At 36.4% G+C, this 18,105-nt stretch overlaps 1 protein-coding gene and 1 long non-coding RNA gene across 2 annotated transcripts; one reads left to right on the forward strand and one right to left on the reverse strand.

Annotated features, from left to right (window-relative positions):
* Positions 1 to 4,068: 4,068 nt before the first annotated feature.
* LOC117655391 (uncharacterized) lies at positions 4,069 to 5,740 on the reverse strand. Its single transcript, XR_004588653.3, has 2 exons — positions 5,515 to 5,740; positions 4,069 to 4,844 (listed from the first exon to the last, which is right to left on the reverse strand). It is a non-coding gene; the product is annotated as an uncharacterized LOC117655391 (long non-coding RNA).
* Positions 5,741 to 6,491: 751 nt separating this feature from the next.
* Positions 6,492 to 18,105, forward strand: HSP90B1 (heat shock protein 90 beta family member 1). Its single transcript, XM_034402789.3, has 18 exons — positions 6,492 to 6,672; positions 7,836 to 7,935; positions 9,188 to 9,329; positions 9,411 to 9,527; positions 9,905 to 10,236; positions 11,105 to 11,216; positions 11,870 to 11,983; positions 12,118 to 12,234; positions 12,517 to 12,654; positions 12,745 to 12,822; positions 12,924 to 12,989; positions 14,014 to 14,283; positions 14,460 to 14,705; positions 14,785 to 14,921; positions 15,416 to 15,494; positions 15,678 to 15,833; positions 17,317 to 17,421; positions 17,855 to 18,105. The coding sequence occupies exons 1-18, from the start codon at positions 6,624 to 6,626 to the stop codon at positions 17,882 to 17,884; spliced, it is 2,388 nt and encodes a 795-aa protein (XP_034258680.1). The 5' UTR covers positions 6,492 to 6,623; the 3' UTR covers positions 17,885 to 18,105.

Here is an 18,105-nt window from a genome sequence, read left to right on the forward strand (position 1 = left end):
CAACCTTACAACGACTATTAATCATCTGGTTTCCAGTAAGGCTTGTTACACTTACGTCTACACAATCATATCTAATCATCTTGGTTGCAAAGTACTTATCCCAATGTATTCCAATCGTTCTTCACTGAGGATGGAATTAGAATTATGCATTAACTGCATAAATAGCCCTTAATGGAAGAAGAGACATATAATTCTAATATAATTTACTTCCAGAATTTATATCACTAAATTAAAAAGATACAGCTAGTTAGAACAGGCTGTTCCAAGTATGATTTAAATAATGTCATATAGCCAGGCAAATAACTCTCAATGCCAGAAGAGGCACAGAGTTTTAAGTGTAATTTCCCTCCACAAATTAATCCACTAAATTATTCTCCTTGGAACAGAAATCAAACCAAACAAAGATTAATGGCCAATACATAAAATGTGAACAGGAAAAAAAATCATAAAATGGTTGTTTGTCCATTACTTTACCTATTCTTTTTCCTCTACTATTCTTGCCCTTTCCCATTTTTCTCCCATTTGTCTACAAATACAAATGATTCAGGATTTAAGTAGTCAGCCTACCATATCTCAGCCAAAGAAATCCAGATGATGGCTGGAGAGCAAAAAGAGACACTGAAAACTCTGTGCTGCCCTCTAGTGGACATCTGGATTTTTGCTGCCCAAATATGGTAGAATTATCCATGGTGTTCTCTAAACAGCTTCATACAGCCAAGCGTTAGTTGGAATCAGCAGAATCCAAATTTAATCCATAAAAAGAAAGCAAAATGAAAGGTGTGCAAAATCCTATGTAAAACTACATGCTTTAAATCTATTACTTTGACATGAAGTACAAATTGGATAAAATTATGCCCAAAATATGCTTGCAGAACAATAATATTTGCCATCTTGAACCTCCGTAGCTAAAAAAAGCCCCAGATTGGTGTAAGAGCAAGAAACAATATAATTGAGACGTATGAGCCTTTGAATTCTATATTGTGCACTTAAGCAAACTTATTTTCCAAAACTATTGACGTTATTCTTTAACATAAGCTACCTTCACACATGGTGCTATAATAAGGGCAAGCCAGAGCCACCATGATTGGGTAACAAGTTGAGGGCTCACAATATGACATTCATGGGAGACTATCTATTCTCAAAATAGTAACCATGCTAGGCCTAGCCAATAATATCCATTTATGAGCAGGCAAAATGATCCCCCACAAAATGGGCCCTTCTGCAAATAAATATGACATTGGAGGCCATTGCTTTTCTACATCTAGTTAAGCTATTTATTTCTACTTCTTAAATTGAAAGCGTTCAAAATATCAGAGAATGAACCTAATATGGACTAGTGAGATATCTTGGAGTACATTGGTATCCATGGGCACTGTAATGTTTACCTTTCTGCTAATCACAATTGGCTGTATTGGCATTGCAAAATAAACCATAATAAATCAGAGATTCCATGCTGCAAAAGTTAGGCTCCCACATGCATCACATTTTGGCTTAGTGTGATCTAAAAATCCAACCATAAGGAGGTCTCCTAGAATTTGGCTTAATATATTATATAAAAACATCCATTGTGGAATTTAACTCATGGCACATGGCTTAGCACAGGGGTCTGCAACCTTAAATACTCAAAGAGCCATTTGGGCCCATTTCCCACAGAAAAGAAAACATCGGGAGCCACAAAACCTGGGTGGGCGTGGCCAACTCGATGTCACTCACTTCCACCAATCACATGACCTCCCCCCCAGCCACACCTACCCAGCCGGTCATTAGGGCAGAGAATCGGTTGTTAAAAAACACCAGGAACCACAAAATCCTTTTGACATATTTCTCTCTCCCCTCCCTCCCTCTCTCTGTATATTTCTATGTCTCTCTCTCCCCCCCTCTCTCTGTATCTCTCTGTCTCTGCCCTGGCCGCTTTTCCATCCCCCACCTTCGCCCTTACCTTCTCAGGCCAGGCGAGGAGTGACTGGGAGGGGAGGGCAAGGGGTGGACCAGCCAGTGGTGGGATCACCTCACAGGGAGCCACAGCAGAGGGCCCAAAGAGCCGCATGCAGCTCTGGAGCCGCAGGTTGCTGACCCCTGGCTTAGCACAATGTATGAACACAAATAATTGGTCTGTACAGCAAATCATGCCAAGCCAACTCTATAGCATAGCATAATATGTAAACTCAGCCAATATGTAAACTCAGCCAATGTGGAAAAAAAATGAGACTGGTAGCATTATATTGTACTAAATGGCATAAGCTTTTGTAAATGTACACCTTTTAATAACATTTGTTGGTCATAAAACTTGACATCAGACTCCTGATTGTTTGTCCCCACAGACTGACAGGGCTCTCCTCTTACAAGGTCAATCCGTGTGTGATCATCCTCAAATAATAAAGTCTCAGAAAGAGGCATCACTTGTGGAAAATCTTCTAAAAACTTTAAAGGTAAGATCTTCACAAGCAATAATAATAACAATAATTGCTGCTATTATCACAACTAATAAATAATTAAAACAGCCAATAAAATAGAGCATTATAATGGGCATGGAATGCTGACTGGTAAGAAGGTATGTAAAATCAGGACACAGAAAGAATGGAATGGAGAATTTTGGAAAATTGTAGGTCTGTCTGGCTGAAATACTGATCATTCCACATGCACTTGACTGCAAACACCAACCGGCAATATATTATTCACACCACACTATCAGTATAAATTATGGGTGAACCAAACAGTACATGCATGAAGTGTTCAGTATTATCTTTCATCCCCCATTTCCTTCTGTTGAGAAAAAGACTGCTACATCTTCCAGCTATCCTGCCCTTTCAACAGATTTTGGGATTCTAAATACCTTTATGGGCTAAGAGAGAGGGCATGTCGTCTCCAGTAATCTTTAATTCACTTTACTTCTCCTACTTTGTGTAGCTTCTTCCATTGACAATGTTTAATGCGTAGGAGAATCTATGTAAGCTTTATGGCTCCACCTAATGGGCATGGGACAGGTCTAGGATGCATAATTTACAAAAATGCAGTTATATTCTCAATCAAATTCTTCCTATTTGTTTTAAACTAAGAAAATAACTTTGATGAAAAACTAATGGTATTTCATAACAGAAATTTACCTGTCTACACTGGAACTAGTAAGTAAAGTACCAAGACATTCTAATAGTTGGCACTGCAAAAAATAATAGATAGGAAAATCTCGTACACAACATATTGAACCATGAGTATGTTCTGAAGCCTAGGAGCTCTAAAATATTCTTAGATGAACCATTGGAATTATTTATACAGGTCACCTGAACTCAGAGAGTATCTGGTGGCACCTTTTCAGGCTGAGAAATTTTATTAAAAGGTGTAAGCTTTTAATAGCTCACTTCATCAGATGCACTGAATGGCTAAACCAATACACACAAACACACACACACACACACACTTTTTAAATCAGGAGATGGGGACAGAAAAGAAGGAAAGGGGTTATTCAAATGCAGGTTATATCAAGCATCCTATCAAATGCAGGTTACATCAAGTACCCTATCAATTAACAATTGTAACTTTTGTGTTTTTTAAGATCATCTGAGATAGCCTTAATCTGCTGATGCATTCAGCAACTCAGCAATCTCTAGTTTGATTGTGCTGGTAAAATTTCTTTGTTCCTCAAAGCTATTTTGGAATGTCCTGGGAAGTTAAAATGGTCTGTTATTTTGTCCTTATTTGAGTCCTGATGTCAAACTTTTGTTAAATTAAATTAAATTTATATTTAATTTTGAAATCTTCAACATCTGACTAAATCTTATTAATGTCTATATGATACAAACAAGATTTTCTATAATATATACTGGTAGTTACAATACTCATTTTAGAGGTATGGACAAGTGGAATTTTTTTTCAGTGAAATTCAAGAGACAGGTTCTTTATTTCCCACCAAAATAAATCAGTGAGTATGACATTAAGTATGATATTTAAGTAAAATTGATGGGAAAAGAATGCTTTGTGTTCAGAGAAAAAGAGATAGAACGATATTAACACAGTGTTGGAAGAAATGTCCATCTGGATTCCAAGTGGGGAGAAAGACACTGGAAACATGGAGACTGCTTGAAAAAATGGTTTAATGGTGGACAGGACCATGTGGTTTTGAGGTCCTGGGCAAAAAAAAAGCACATGGGGGGGAGGGAGGGAGAGAGGGTGGGAGGGAGGAGAAAGAGGGAGGGAGAGATTTATACCCTCTCTTGGGTCCCGCCTTGGAGCTTCCTCTTTCTGTATTCTGACTGGTTGTTAGACTCCCATGGGGCCATGCAGTGGTAACTTTGTAGTGCCTTGAGTCCCAAACTTGGTTGAATCTTGCTGGATGATGTAATCTCCCCAGGTGCCATGTGGTGAGTTCTGTTGCTAGGTGAGTAGAGGGCTAATCCTATCATGTCCTGAGGGCCATGTCTTACTCCTATCACCTTGGAACGGAAGGGGGAGGCAGGGAGCTGCTTTGTCTCTCCTTTTCTCCTCCAGGGAAATATAATATTCTGCCTTTTTAATATTTCCTAAAATATTTCATTCTTCTAGGAGAGGGGTGGATGCTAACTTCCTACAACAGTAGATGTATTCCTTGGATAACTTATCCTCTTCCATAATTCCAAACCAGGTTTTTATTTTAAAAAAACTTTCTTGCCTCAAATATGGTTGTCATCTTCAATTTGTAATCTAGGAACAATGTGGCCTGATGCAATTGACATATTTTTCTTTTCCATATCTAGAAGCAGAGTGTTTGCTATCAGTGGGGTAATAGGCTGGGTTGGAGGATGCACAGGAGACAATTCTTCAAATAACAGAGCAAGTAATGGGTCTGTATTGTTCTATAGCTTCTTTTTTTCCTACAAACAAAAGAACAGAATAGAATAAAAACTTTATTGTAACTTTAAATGTACACTAATCAGCATATATTAAAATTAAATTTTATTGCATTCGGTTCTCAAAAGATAACCATTATGTATATACCCTCAAGATTCATAAAGTAAGAAAAAATGCAGTCATACAAAGCTTTTCTGTTAAGTAGCTAGAAATTTTGGAAGCCCCAGATCCTAAAATTTAACATACTGATTTACCTAAGAAGACTAATTTGTTTCAAATTAATCTACTTATAAAACAATTTTTGATTCACTCAATCTTTGAATGATTGAAAGTTCAATTAATTTCGGAATCTTGTAGCACAATTTTTCCCTATTCTATCCTTCTTCTTTAAGCAGTTTTTAACTTAGACACAGTTTCATCTTCCTTTCAAATAAGCACAGTTCAAATAACATTGTTTTCCAGTTAGCTACTTGGAAACTGAAACTAGTGTTCAAATTTCTTTAATATGCTTGCTATGCAACAAAGATCAAAAGTGTTTGTTAGCATGAAGGCAACAACTACCCCAATTCACCTGTTCTCTTCTAATCCTTTTTCCTGCAGGACTATTATCACCAAATGTCCTGCAGGATAGAATCTAGAAGTTTGACAAATATTTAAACAATATTTATTGCCCTTTTATTTACAGGTACTTACATTATTTGGAAACTACTTCAAAGGGCTATTCAGGATGTAAGATGTAAAGTATTGTTATAAAAATAATCAGTTCATAGCCCAACACTTTAGTTTTTTCATTCCTTCAGATGCTTCTTCAAGCATTTTTGGGATCAGCCCACCTGATGCGTTTCCTATATAGCCTAAAACTCCCATCACCCCGCCGATCTGCATCAGGACAGTAGTAAACCCGTCCTTACACGAAGATACTACAATTCCCATCATGCAACACACGAAGGCGGTTTCCAACATACAACGCAATATTGACGTCATCCAGGGGCACCCATGCACTTACGGCGCGCGGGTTTATGACGCGGAGAGCATGGCAAGCTGGGAAAAGTTGCAGAATTCCTTTTTAAAAAATAATTCTTAAAATGTAGCTGCGTCCATTGTATCACCAGCCATAAAGTCAGAAAAAAAAATGCCTGAAATAAAAAAATGCTTTTGCTAATTTCTGTCTACTCTATACTGTTTTAGCTTCCATTTGCCATGGAGCATAAAAAAACGGAAATTAACGTCGTCATGGTAACGGGTGGGGTTTTTTTTTTTTGCTAACTCTCTGGAAAGTTCTGGGAGAAGTGGAACATGCATGTCTTATTTTTTTTTAAATGATGTCCAGTCTCACACTTAATATCACATGCTGTTGGCAATATAGTCCAAGAGATACATTTTGAAAAAAATGAATGGAAAACAGTCAAACTAAGGCCTACTACTCCCGCCTTTAACCGTGGTTGGCCATCGAGCATAGCAACAACCAATGGAGCCCAGCCACGCTTTGACGCCGGGAAACTTCACCTGGAAGACAACGATTGGCAGGAACATAGCTCCACCTACCCCCTCCGCTCTTGCTATTGGCTCTGTGTTTGGCGTGGTGCGCTCCGATTGGCGCGGCCGAGAGGCTTCCCCCCCGCCCCCTGCGTGTGCTAGTGATAAGCTTGGGGGTCGGGCTGGCCTTGGTTAGTGGCTCAACTGTTAAAACCCGCTCAGGTGCTCCCGCGAGGGAGAGGAGATTTCACTTAATTGATTGCCCTTGGAGGCACGTAGAAGGCCGGTACGAAGCTGTATCTCTCTCCGTCCCGGGCACCATTGAGATGAAGCAATTGTGGGGACTTGGCCTTTTATGCCTCCTGCTGCTGGCTGGTGAGTGCGCGTGGGGGGCGGCTTCTGGAATATTCCCTGCGTGGCGGAGGGAAAAGAGAATGTGTCTCCCCTCAACTTTTTACCTCAGCCGAGTCTCCTGCCGCACTTGTACGGCTTTTTGGCGTGATTGCCTCGGTCGCCGAAGAAAGGAGGAGGTTGGGTATTTTTCCTCCGTGCCTCTTTTCCTCTGGGACAAGGAACTTAAAATGGCGGGGGGGGGATTGTAAAACTGAGGCGCCTCTTCGGCCCGAAGAGATTTCTGGCTCTGTGGTAGTTCAATTGGAGTCGCCCTTCTGAGAAATTGCCCCCAGTTTCTGGGATGCGGGGTTTTTAAAGGGACGTCCCAAAGGCGCAGGTGTGCTGCCTGTCGGGGTAGAGGAGAAAGCCGAGGCACTGAGGGGCGGACCGGTAGTTTGGTTGGGGGGGGGAAGGGGGAAGGGCTCCTGGAAGAATATTAATGAAAATCCTTTGAACTCATGGAACATTCGTGAAAATCCTTTGAACTCAAGGTAACGGGTTGAACAGGTTGAACATCAAAGCGCTCTAAACTTTTCAAGCCCAGCAAGGCCGCTTTCCATTTGTGGGAGTCTGGCCGGAGATGGAAAGAGGGAGTTTACCCAAATGGTCCCAGGAATGGACGCTGGTGTCAGTCAGATTTATGATTTATGCTGGCTGGATTTGTTTAGGTCCAATTTGGCACATGGTGTGTAATTCACGCCTCCCCATCCTTTATTGGGTTAAGAAAAGAGACTTGACTAGTTTCTGTCCTGGGAGTACTGTTTAAAAGTCTACTGTTTAAAAGTCTACTTTGCTTATTCACAAGAGTTTTGAAAGCATGCTTAATCTTTCCAGGGGCTTTCACCTTTTTTTTTTCTTTTTTTTTTGCTTGTCTCGCCATAATGTCTGCTATGAAATATTTTTTATTGAATGGGTAGGTGCCCCGTTCTTTATGACCCTATAAATGACACGACTGGCTTGGCTCCCCATTCTAATTTTCAGCAGTTTTCTGATGGGAAAAGCGAACTGCACCATTTTCTTCTTTTGCACTTTCTTGTTTAAGCATTCTGAGATCCTCCATGCTGTGTGTGTGTGTATGCATGGATTGGCAGTTTTACTTTGAATGGTGGTGTGGAGCTAACTTGTCCAAATTATCATTTTTACAGCCTCTGCCCAGGCTGATGAACCTGATGTGGATGGCACTGTCGAAGATGATTTGGGTAAAAGCAGAGAAGGATCTCGGACAGATGATGAAGTCGTTCAGAGGTTTGCTTTTTAAAATGCTTAAATGAGGCTTTATAATTCATATTTCAAACACATGCCCCACTTACTGATTAAAATGAGACACGCCTCTAAATAGGGATGCCTGCCATCCAGATCTAATACTTTGATCTAGTGGGATATTGGTGACTTATATAAAGATTCTAATGCTGGTGAAATCTTGTAGGAAAACATTTGCCCATTTTACTTTGGAAAATTGGACTGTAATTGCCATGAAACAACTTGTAAACATTTTTGTATGGCATTATGTATTGGGAGGGTAGGTGCTTTGTTAAATTTACTATTGTGATAAATCTTTTAACAAAAATGCTTATTTTTCCAAAAGAAGATTGCTCCCTGAAATACGTTTAATACAGGAAAGCTTGCATGAAAACCTAATGATTATATAGTTGCATTCAGAATGCATTATGGAAAAATTAGTTTGAAAAATAAAATGGAAGTCCTTGAAATTTTTCAAGCTGCAAGAAAAGGATAAGACAAATAGCTGAAATTGACACTACAATGAAAATTAACATGGTTTTGTTTTATGTATTTTCACAGATAGACAATAGTTTTGATATCAGAATAGTTTGCTTTTGTGCTTGGAGAACTGATTATGTGAGGGATAGGCAACCAAATTCTTTGCAAGAATTTTAATAAATAATTTATATAGAGTCTCCAGGAAGGCAATTGTTTCTTGTTGATAAATGAAAGATAAATATTCGTGTTTCTCATTAATTTAGCCAATTCATCAAGAAGGATTATGTGCTTTTACTACTGCTTGCATTATCTTAATGAATTTCCAATTATTAAAGTGTGCAGATTTATTATAATTTACCAGTAGACATAATACAATTGTTGAAATAGCTGCATGGAAATTAATTGTAAAACAAAATAATGTATCCTGCTACAATAGTTTATAGTAGGTATATTGTCTTAGCTACCCAAGAAGGTTGAAATGTAGTGCCCTGTTCCCCCCAAAATAAGACATCCCTGATAATAAGCCCAATCAGGCTTTTGAGCGCAGGGCAATAAGGCCAAGCGCTTATTTCAGGGTTCAAAAAAATATAAGACAGTGTCTTATTTTCGGAGAATGTAAACTTCACATATAGCAAGGGAATCCTTCTGCAGGCTAGTGTTTGACTTCATCTGGAGTTATAGCAAAAGCATACATGAGTCTAGAACAAATTCTTATTTTGCCAGCATTACTGAAAAATAAAGGATTAATAATACATAAATGGATTTTTTTTCTCTTTAGGGAAGAGGAATCTATTCAATTGGATGGTTTAAATGCATCACAAATAAAACAACTTAGGGAAAAATCAGAAAAGTTTGCCTTCCAGGCTGAAGTAAACAGGATGATGAAACTTATTATCAATTCGCTGTATAAAAATAAAGAGGTAAGCCTTAATATATCTTTCTAAAAGTTTTGACACAAATTTTTCTGTGGTTATGTCTGACTACTCTAAAATTTCTTATAGATTTTCCTTAGGGAATTGATTTCAAATGCATCAGATGCTCTAGACAAAATTCGGTTGATGTCATTGACTGATGAAAATGCTCTTTCTGGTAATGAGGAACTCACAGTAAAAATTAAGGTAAGATACTACTGATTTCCCTTAATGTTTGTTTAAATTATTTCAGTTTCTATTGTTTTAAATACATCTTTTGTATAATTTGGAGTAGTTAATGCAAAGATTCAAGTGTGACTTTTTCACATTTTTTGGAAGGAATTAACTACAGAAAAGGATAGATGAGAGGAAATTGTTGCATCAGATTCATTTAACAGACTACCCTTTTTTTTCTTCAGATTATTCTATAACAGCTTCTTTATGACAGGTCTATCATTTAGTTCATTATAGACCATCAATTTAACATATAGTACAGCATTATTTATTAAAATTGATGTCTGTTAAATTGGCAATTTAAATAGGCATGTTAAATTCATATCCAACTAGTTATTTTTGTTTTGCAGTGTGATAAAGAGAAGAATATGCTTCATGTTACAGACACTGGAATTGGCATGACCAAAGATGAGCTAATCAAAAATTTGGGTACCATTGCCAAATCTGGTACAAGTGAATTTCTAAATAAAATAACTGAAATGCAGGAAGAAAACCAGTCAACTTCTGAATTGATTGGTCAGTTTGGTGTTGGCTTCTATTCTGCCTTCCTTGTGGCAGATAAGGTTATTGTTACCTCAAAGCATAATGATGACAGTCAACACATCTGGGAATCTGATTCAAATGAGTTCTCTGTAATTGAAGATCCTCGGGGTGATACCTTGGGACGAGGCACTACTATAACGTAAGTTTTACAACTTTTATTAATATTTTTATGTATTAATGAAAATACTTACTTGGTTTTTATTGAATGAAATGTATTTTGATGAAATCTGCAAAGGTACAGAAAGTTTCTAACGAAAGATTCAGTGCTGCGTAATACTTAAAATTTGAATTAAAGATCCCTCAACTAGGGTGATATTTTTAGCTGTATCTATTACAGTTATAACTAGTATCACAATTCCAATTTTATATAGTATACTACAGTGGTAATAGATTGCTATTTCCTCTGTTGATGAATGATAAAGTGTACATAAAATCTCAGCTAAATCTCTCATTTTAAACTTTAGTTCTGGCAAGTAATTCTTTTGTATGCTCAACCTGGAGTTGTTATGTTATACATGGTAGAGAGATTTAGTGATAAAGACCAGCTTTCTTTATTGGAGGCTTTGAATTTAGTTACCATTTCTTGTAGTTTACTGCATTTTTTGAACCACTCTGTATTTCATTATCTTCCATGGAAAGTAAGGATTTGATTGTGACCAAAAAGTAGATTAGCAGTTGTTGGTTTTTTAAAACCTGAACTTCCCTGATGGTAAAAATTTCTTGTTCAATATTATACAGCAAACATACCATTGTTATCTATATCAAAGTATCACAAAAGAAGTTAGTTCTACTGCCACCAAATGAAACTATATTTGATAAAAGGAACAGACAGTATATGAAATCTCAAAGTTCTCTTTGTTTGAAATATTTTAGCAGTAGAACTTATCAGTTCTATGTAAAATATAATTTGCATTGTTGCACTTTCAGTAACTTTTGTAAGGTTAATAGTTCAATTTCCAAAGTTGTTAATACAACACTGAATTGCTTTTTGTTTTTTGTTTTTTTAGCCTTGTTTTAAAAGAAGAAGCTTCAGATTATCTTGAACTAGATACAGTTAAAAACCTGGTCACGAAGTATTCCCAGTTCATAAACTTCCCTATTTATGTATGGAGTAGCAAGGTACATATTTTGTAATACGGCTAATCGGCTTAATGTTTAAAGTGGAAGATATATTAGTTATGAAAATCAGTTTTCAGAGATGAAATTTATAAAGATTATTGGATTATTCTCCATGCTTGGCACAAGGAAAAACAAATCGGGCAACTTTGATAGGAAAAAATAGGATACTAGTTAAGTAAATGAAATTTGAGAAGTTTGTAAGAATTTTTCATGATCTAAAATATGAATAGATTCATATACCCCGCCTATTATTTTTAGTTGCATTTTGCAGCAATGTAAGTCAGTTACCAGTGTAGTGTTAAAAAATTATGATTTCTTAAAGATGCAGCACTCTTAGTTTAGCAATTACTATATAAAAACTACATAAAAATGTACATCAATTTTAAATGAATTGACATGACATTTACATGGAATATCTCTTCAGTGTTTTTGACTATGCTTGCTTAAAGTACAAGATAAGTTTAGATCAGAACAGAATAATAGTTGGAAGGGACCTTGAAGGTCTTTGTCCAACTTTTCTGCTCAAGCAGAAAACCCTATACTATTTCAGATAAATGAAGTTTATATTAATCGCCTATGATAGTAATGTATCCTAATTGCTTATGAGAACATGTTTGAAGAATTACTTGAATTAATATGCAATATTTCTGTAGACTGAGACTGTAGAAGAGCCTCTTGAAGATGAAGAAGTGAAAGACAAAGATGAGACGGATGATGAAGCTGCTGTGGAGGAGGAGGAGGAAGAGAAAAAACCCAAAACTAAACCGGTAAGATTTCTTAACATTTAAAATTATTCAATCAAATTAATTAACATAGCTTTTTTAGATTTCATCCAATTAATTTGTCAAAAACTGATGGTTTCATTTTATCAGAGAGTAAATGAATGAATTTGGTATTGCAGGTTCAGAAAACAGTCTGGGATTGGGAGCTTATGAATGACATAAAACCAATTTGGCAGAGGCCATCTAAAGAAGTAGAAGAAGATGAATACAAAGCTTTCTACAAAACATTTTCTAAGGTGGGTTTACCTTTATAGCTTGGGACTGATCTAGGATCATGTCTATCAAAATTCTTAGTATCAGGTATGGGGAAAAGAATTAGAGCAAATATAAACAGCTCTGTTCTAATCTTGCTGTGTCCTGTACTAATGCATCCCTCATATGTAGAACAAGAGCAAGAATATTCCTCTCCATACCATGCATATGTGGGTAGAATGAGTAAAATAGCCACTAATATTTGTAATGCATTTATTTTCAACCTTTGTGGAAGTGAGGACTTAGGATTTAGCTTTTTTTTCCAGGAAACCGATGATCCAATGACTTACATTCACTTTACTGCTGAAGGAGAAGTAACATTCAAGTCCATCTTATTTGTTCCCAGTACTGCTCCACGTGGCTTATTTGATGAATATGGATCCAAAAAAAGTGACTTTATAAAGGTAAAAATTAGATCCAACTCTTTAAAAAGCAAGAGAAGTTGCCGATATGGTCTTACAAAAATTAATCACAGTTAAAATTTTGTTTTGCAGCTGTATGTTCGTAGAGTATTCATCACTGATGACTTCCATGATATGATGCCCAAATATCTTAACTTTGTCAAGGGTGTTGTAAGTATTTTCAGGGATAATATGCACTAGCCATTTAAAAATGTATCATTTTATTATTATTTTTTGCTAAACCTCTGTAAATGTTCTTTTTCTAAATTTAGGTAGATTCAGATGATCTTCCTTTAAATGTGTCTCGTGAGACCCTCCAGCAGCACAAACTATTAAAGGTATGTCAATTACTATTGTAGCTTCTGACTAGTTTTCAGGATAATATCTAGGCCTGTTTTTATATTCCCTACTTCCTACTTAACTCAGCAAGAATGGTAGTGAAATCTTTCAAGCCCCATTAGCATCCAGTCCTTCCTAGTAGATTCAGTTACTCTATATGTTGGTTAAAGAACCACAATGGTAAAAGACCATGTACTAGAATGGATTTTATCTATAAATGTCTCAAGGCAACAAACATAATACTTCCTCATCCTATTTACCCCACAACAATGACCCTGTGAGGGTGGGTCGGGCTGAGAATGAATGGTTCATCTAGCTGGCTTCCATGTTCAAGTCAGGATTAGAATTCAGTTCTTAGTTTCTAGACTGATATTTTAACCACTAAGCCAAACTGGATGTTCTCTTATATATAAATTTGTCATGCTAAAGAACAGGATGAGAATCACTTTATTCTCAATTAGTTTAAGAAGGGAATGTGCAGCAGTGTTCATAACAGCTTTGATACCAAAATGAAAGATCATGATCAATACAAACAGTATAGTTCAATTGGGTTGCTCAATTGTGAGATGGGCAGCATATAAATTCAATAAATGTAATACCTGAAAAATGTACATGAGTTGTGTCATTTGTATAATACCATTGCAGTGTTATCTCTTCCCACTCATGCTGTGATAGCCAGGGGAATATGGATTCTTCTGGTTGCTGGGCACAATCGAGATATTAAAGGCATTTGTTACAGGAGGATGAGTGTACATAGGAGCCAACATTATGACATAGAAACTAAGCCCAACAAATTATACGGTTTTAGTTTTCTCCGATTCACCTGCAATGTTTCCCACAAAAGGGAAGAATTTCCATATAAATTAATTTCAACTCCTAGAATTCTCAGCAATTCTCATTTAGATATACCATAAATTGAAGTCAGTACATCTAGAAGTTGCTCAGATTGTAAAATGTTGTTCATTTAAACTGGGATCAAAAGATTAATCATGTTTTCTTACATATCTTTTTCTGAATTTTTAGGTAATCAGAAAGAAACTTGTCCGGAAGACACTTGATATGATCAAAAAGATTGCTGAAGAAAAATACAATGACACATTCTGGAAAGAATTTGGCACAAATATCAAACTTGGAGTGATTGAAGATCATTCAAATCGGACTCGTCTAGCTAAACTTCTTCGTTTCCAGACTTCTCATCATGAAAGCAACGTTACTAGTCTAGATCAGTATGTAGAAAGAATGAAAGAGAAGCAAGATAAAATCTATTTCATGGCTGGTTCAAGTAGAAAAGAGGTAAAAAGTCATTTTCTAACTAACCATTTCCAATTCATTCTTTTGAAGCTATAAACATAGAAAATTGGTGGTATCTTGTTCAATAAATATGATTTGCAGTGGTAAATGCAGTATTTGTTTCCATCTAAAATTTTACAGCATTATGTCATACTAAATGTTTTGAATTTATCTTGTAGGCTGAATCTTCACCTTTTGTGGAACGGCTTCTAAAGAAAGGTTATGAAGTTATATATTTGACAGAACCAGTGGATGAATATTGTATTCAGGCTCTCCCAGAGTTTGACAACAAAAGGTTTCAGAATGTTGCTAAAGAAGGAGTGAAGTTCGATGAAAGTGAAAAGTCAAAGGAAACTCGTGAGGCTTTAGAAAAAGAGTATGAACCCCTATTAACTTGGATGAAAGACAAAGCTTTAAAGGACAAAGTACGTATTTTAGAATTTGGTATTCTTCCAAAAATGTATGCTATATTTGTACTTAACACTACTTTTTCTTTCTGTTTAGATTGAAAAAGCAGTATTATCTCAGCGATTAACCCAGTCACCATGTGCTCTTGTAGCTAGTCAATATGGATGGTCTGGCAACATGGAAAGAATCATGAAGGCTCAGGCTTACCAGACTGGGAAAGATATCGCTACCAAGTAAATATAATTTATACAATTATTTCTGTGCCTCATTTGGATCCTAATGTAATTTGTTTGGTTTTGATGTAATACAACATTAAGTTGGTCATTTAAGTCTTAGTTAATAAATTTATGCAAAGTGGATGATCCATGCTGTTTAAATGCATGTGGATAGATCAGGGAGGATCCCCCAATAATCTGCACTAAAAATTTTCCTAGGGAAAAACTGGGAATTATTATTATCAGTGTTTGTAGGTGATATAATGTAATCTGAATATTTGAATGCTTAATCTATGGTTGGTCTCATTTAATGTGGCTAAATTTACATGGAAATGCGCCAAACAATTCGTCTTTCTATAAACTGCAATTCTGTATTCATTTAAATTACTGATTTGTCAGATGGAAGTTCTTTCTTTAGTAGCATTAAGTAAACTTGCTCAATTTATTTCTAGAACTTGTAACATGACAGTAGAATATATCTAATTGCCCTTAAAATTGTCATCTCTTTTTAGTTACTATGCAAGCCAAAAGAAGATATTTGAAATCAATCCTAAACATCCTCTCATAAAAGACATGCTCAGGCGTGTTCAGGTAAGAATATTAAAAGTTAGAGATTAATCTAATATAGTTTTGTACTTCTAAAATTTTGGACAAGAAACGCAAAAAATAATTTAACACTGCAGCCTGTGAGTTTTGATGAGTCTCAAACTGGAAATTCCTAAACAATTTCTATAATATTCTGTGGTGTTTTGTTTGGTTTTTTGGGGGGGTCAGGAAAATGAAGATGATCAAGTAGTTGCAGATCTTGCTGTGGTTCTGCTTGAAACTGCTACCCTAAGATCAGGTTATCTGCTGCCAGATACAAAGGAATATGGAGAAAGGATAGAACGAATGCTTCGCCTGAGTTTGAACATTGACCCAGAGGAAAAGGTTAGTGAAAATCAGATAGTGTAATACATGCAGAGGAGGTAGACTCGTGACTTACGTTTTGAGTTGAATGTGCCAGAATAATTCTTGGGACCATTTTCTTTTTCTGGGTTAACACTTCTGATTCAAAATGTTGTCTGCTTGTCATTCCTATTCTTTTTTATACGTAGTCCTTAAGACTTACGACCATAATTGAACAAAATTTCCTTTGCTAAGCAAGGAAGTTAAGTGAGTTGTGCCCCATTTTATGACTTTTTTGCCATGGTTGTTAAGTACAGTTAAGTGAATCATGCAGTTGTTAAGCAAATCTGGCCTGCCCCTTTGACTTTTGCTTGCTAGAAGCTCCCTAGAAAGGTTGCAAATGACAATCCCAGGACACCGCAAGTATAGTAAATATATGCCGGTTGCCAGCATACAAAGTTTGATCGTGTGCTACAATGGTCATAGGTGTGAGAACTGGTCATAAGTCACTTTTTTCAGTGCTGTTATTAAAGAGCTATTGAAGAGTTATTAAGTGAATTATTGTAAGTCAAGGACTATCCTGTACTTGAAGAACCCATTCAACTGCTGGAATTACATCAGCACAACATTTGGCTTGTTAAAAATTCAGCAGATATACAAATACACTCATTCAACAACTTTTTAAAGTTATGATGTTGACATCTCTATGATACTAAAACTTCTGTCTGTAACCTTTAACTGGGCAAAACAGTGCATCATAGAGCAAAAGCTTTTCAACCAAAGTACTTCAAATAATTTACAGAATGCATTCACAGTACAGGACTTCTGACTCCCATGGAATTGAAATTCAGCAAATTTTATAAAACATTTTATGATAATACAAAAACAAAAAAACATATCCTGTGGTCAGCATCTGATGTTTGAGAGTGTAGTTCGGTAGGAGCTATTTTCAAGGCAGACACATCTCTGAATATCTCCCTGAATTTTTAAAGATTTTTTTCAGTACAAGTAGTCCTCACCTTACAGCTATTTGTTTAGTGACCATTCAAATTATACCAGCACTGAAAAAAAATGACTTATGACTGTTGCAGCATCCCCACAATCGCACGGTCAAAATTAGGCTGCTGGCAATCAGCAAGTATTTATGATGATTGTAGCATCCCAGGATCATGTGATCATTTGATCTTCACAGACTGCTTCCTACAAGCAAAATCAGTGGGGGAAGCCAGATTCACTTAACTGCAGTGATTCATTTAACTATGGCAAAAAAAGGTCGTAAAATCAGACACAATTTAACTGCCTTGCTTAGCAATGGAAATTATACTCTGGCATTATTGAAGGCATTGAGGAATCTGGTAAATATATTTGAAACAATGATCCCATTTGTTGTGTAGTAATATCTAAAACATACTTTGTATTGATAGGGGTTTCATAGTCTCCGTGTGTGTGTGTGTGTGTGTGTGTGTGTGTGTGTGTGTGTGTCAAATGGTATATAAAGTTTTGTCTTGCTAAATATTTCTAAAAGGTGGAAGATGAGCCTGAAGAACCAGAGGAAACTGTTGAAGAAGTAGAACCAGAAGAGGAAATTGAAGCTGAGGAAGATACTGAAGACAGTGAAACAGAGAAAACGGTCAGTGTGATTAGGAAAAATTGGGGAAGTGGGAGGGGCGATAACAAGTGTATCATAAGGTACCATCTTTTCTATTTGTATAATTTGTCTCAGCTAACAGACGTTTGGGGTGTAAGCATTACAATATTTACCACCAGCATTACCATTCTGGGCCTTGTGTTGACTTGATTTTACCATGTGTGGCTATTATAACAGTGTCATAATCAATTTGCACTTGCTGGATCATTGTCACTCTCCTTCTCTCAAAACTTGAAAGCTGTAAAATTCCTGTCTCATGAAGAAACCACAGTGAGAACAGGCAGGAGATAGTTGCCATTTTTAAACCATGCTGTATAAAAAAAAGGGGGGGGGAGTTGAACACATCTATAAGTGATTTATTGGGGATTCTGCACATCTAAAAGATTTAACTTAATCTATGCTTTGTTTCTTGCAGGAGTCCACAGATGGAAAAGATGAATTGTAAAATGCACTCTCAAATACTATCCTGTGTTTTGGATGAAGCAGGAATGTGAACTGAATTTGTTTTTTCACTGTAAAATGTTGGGGGGAGGTGTAGGGTTTTGGGCAGAAGAATTTTTTTAAGTTGCATTTTTTAAACATTCCTCACAATGTAAATTTGTACTATTTAACTGACTGCTTGGTGTAAAATCTTGTCATGTGTACAAAATTAAAATGTTCACACCA

This window comes from Pantherophis guttatus, chromosome 7 (genome assembly GCF_059756535.1).
Source record: "Pantherophis guttatus breed Tessera chromosome 7, ASM5975653v1, whole genome shotgun sequence".
NCBI lineage: Eukaryota > Metazoa > Chordata > Lepidosauria > Squamata > Colubridae > Pantherophis > Pantherophis guttatus.

Bases quoted from the DNA above. Each gene is read 5' to 3' on its own strand.
- HSP90B1 (XM_034402789.3), top strand. From the start codon at position 6,624: ATGAAGCAATTGTGGGGACTTGGCCTTTTATGCCTCCTGCTGCTGGCT. The intron at 9,330-9,410 runs GTAAGCCTTAAT...AATTTCTTATAG, and splicing joins CGCTGTATAAAAATAAAGAG to ATTTTCCTTAGGGAATTGAT. The intron at 12,235-12,516 runs GTGGGTTTACCT...TTTTTTTTCCAG, and splicing joins TCTACAAAACATTTTCTAAG to GAAACCGATGATCCAATGAC.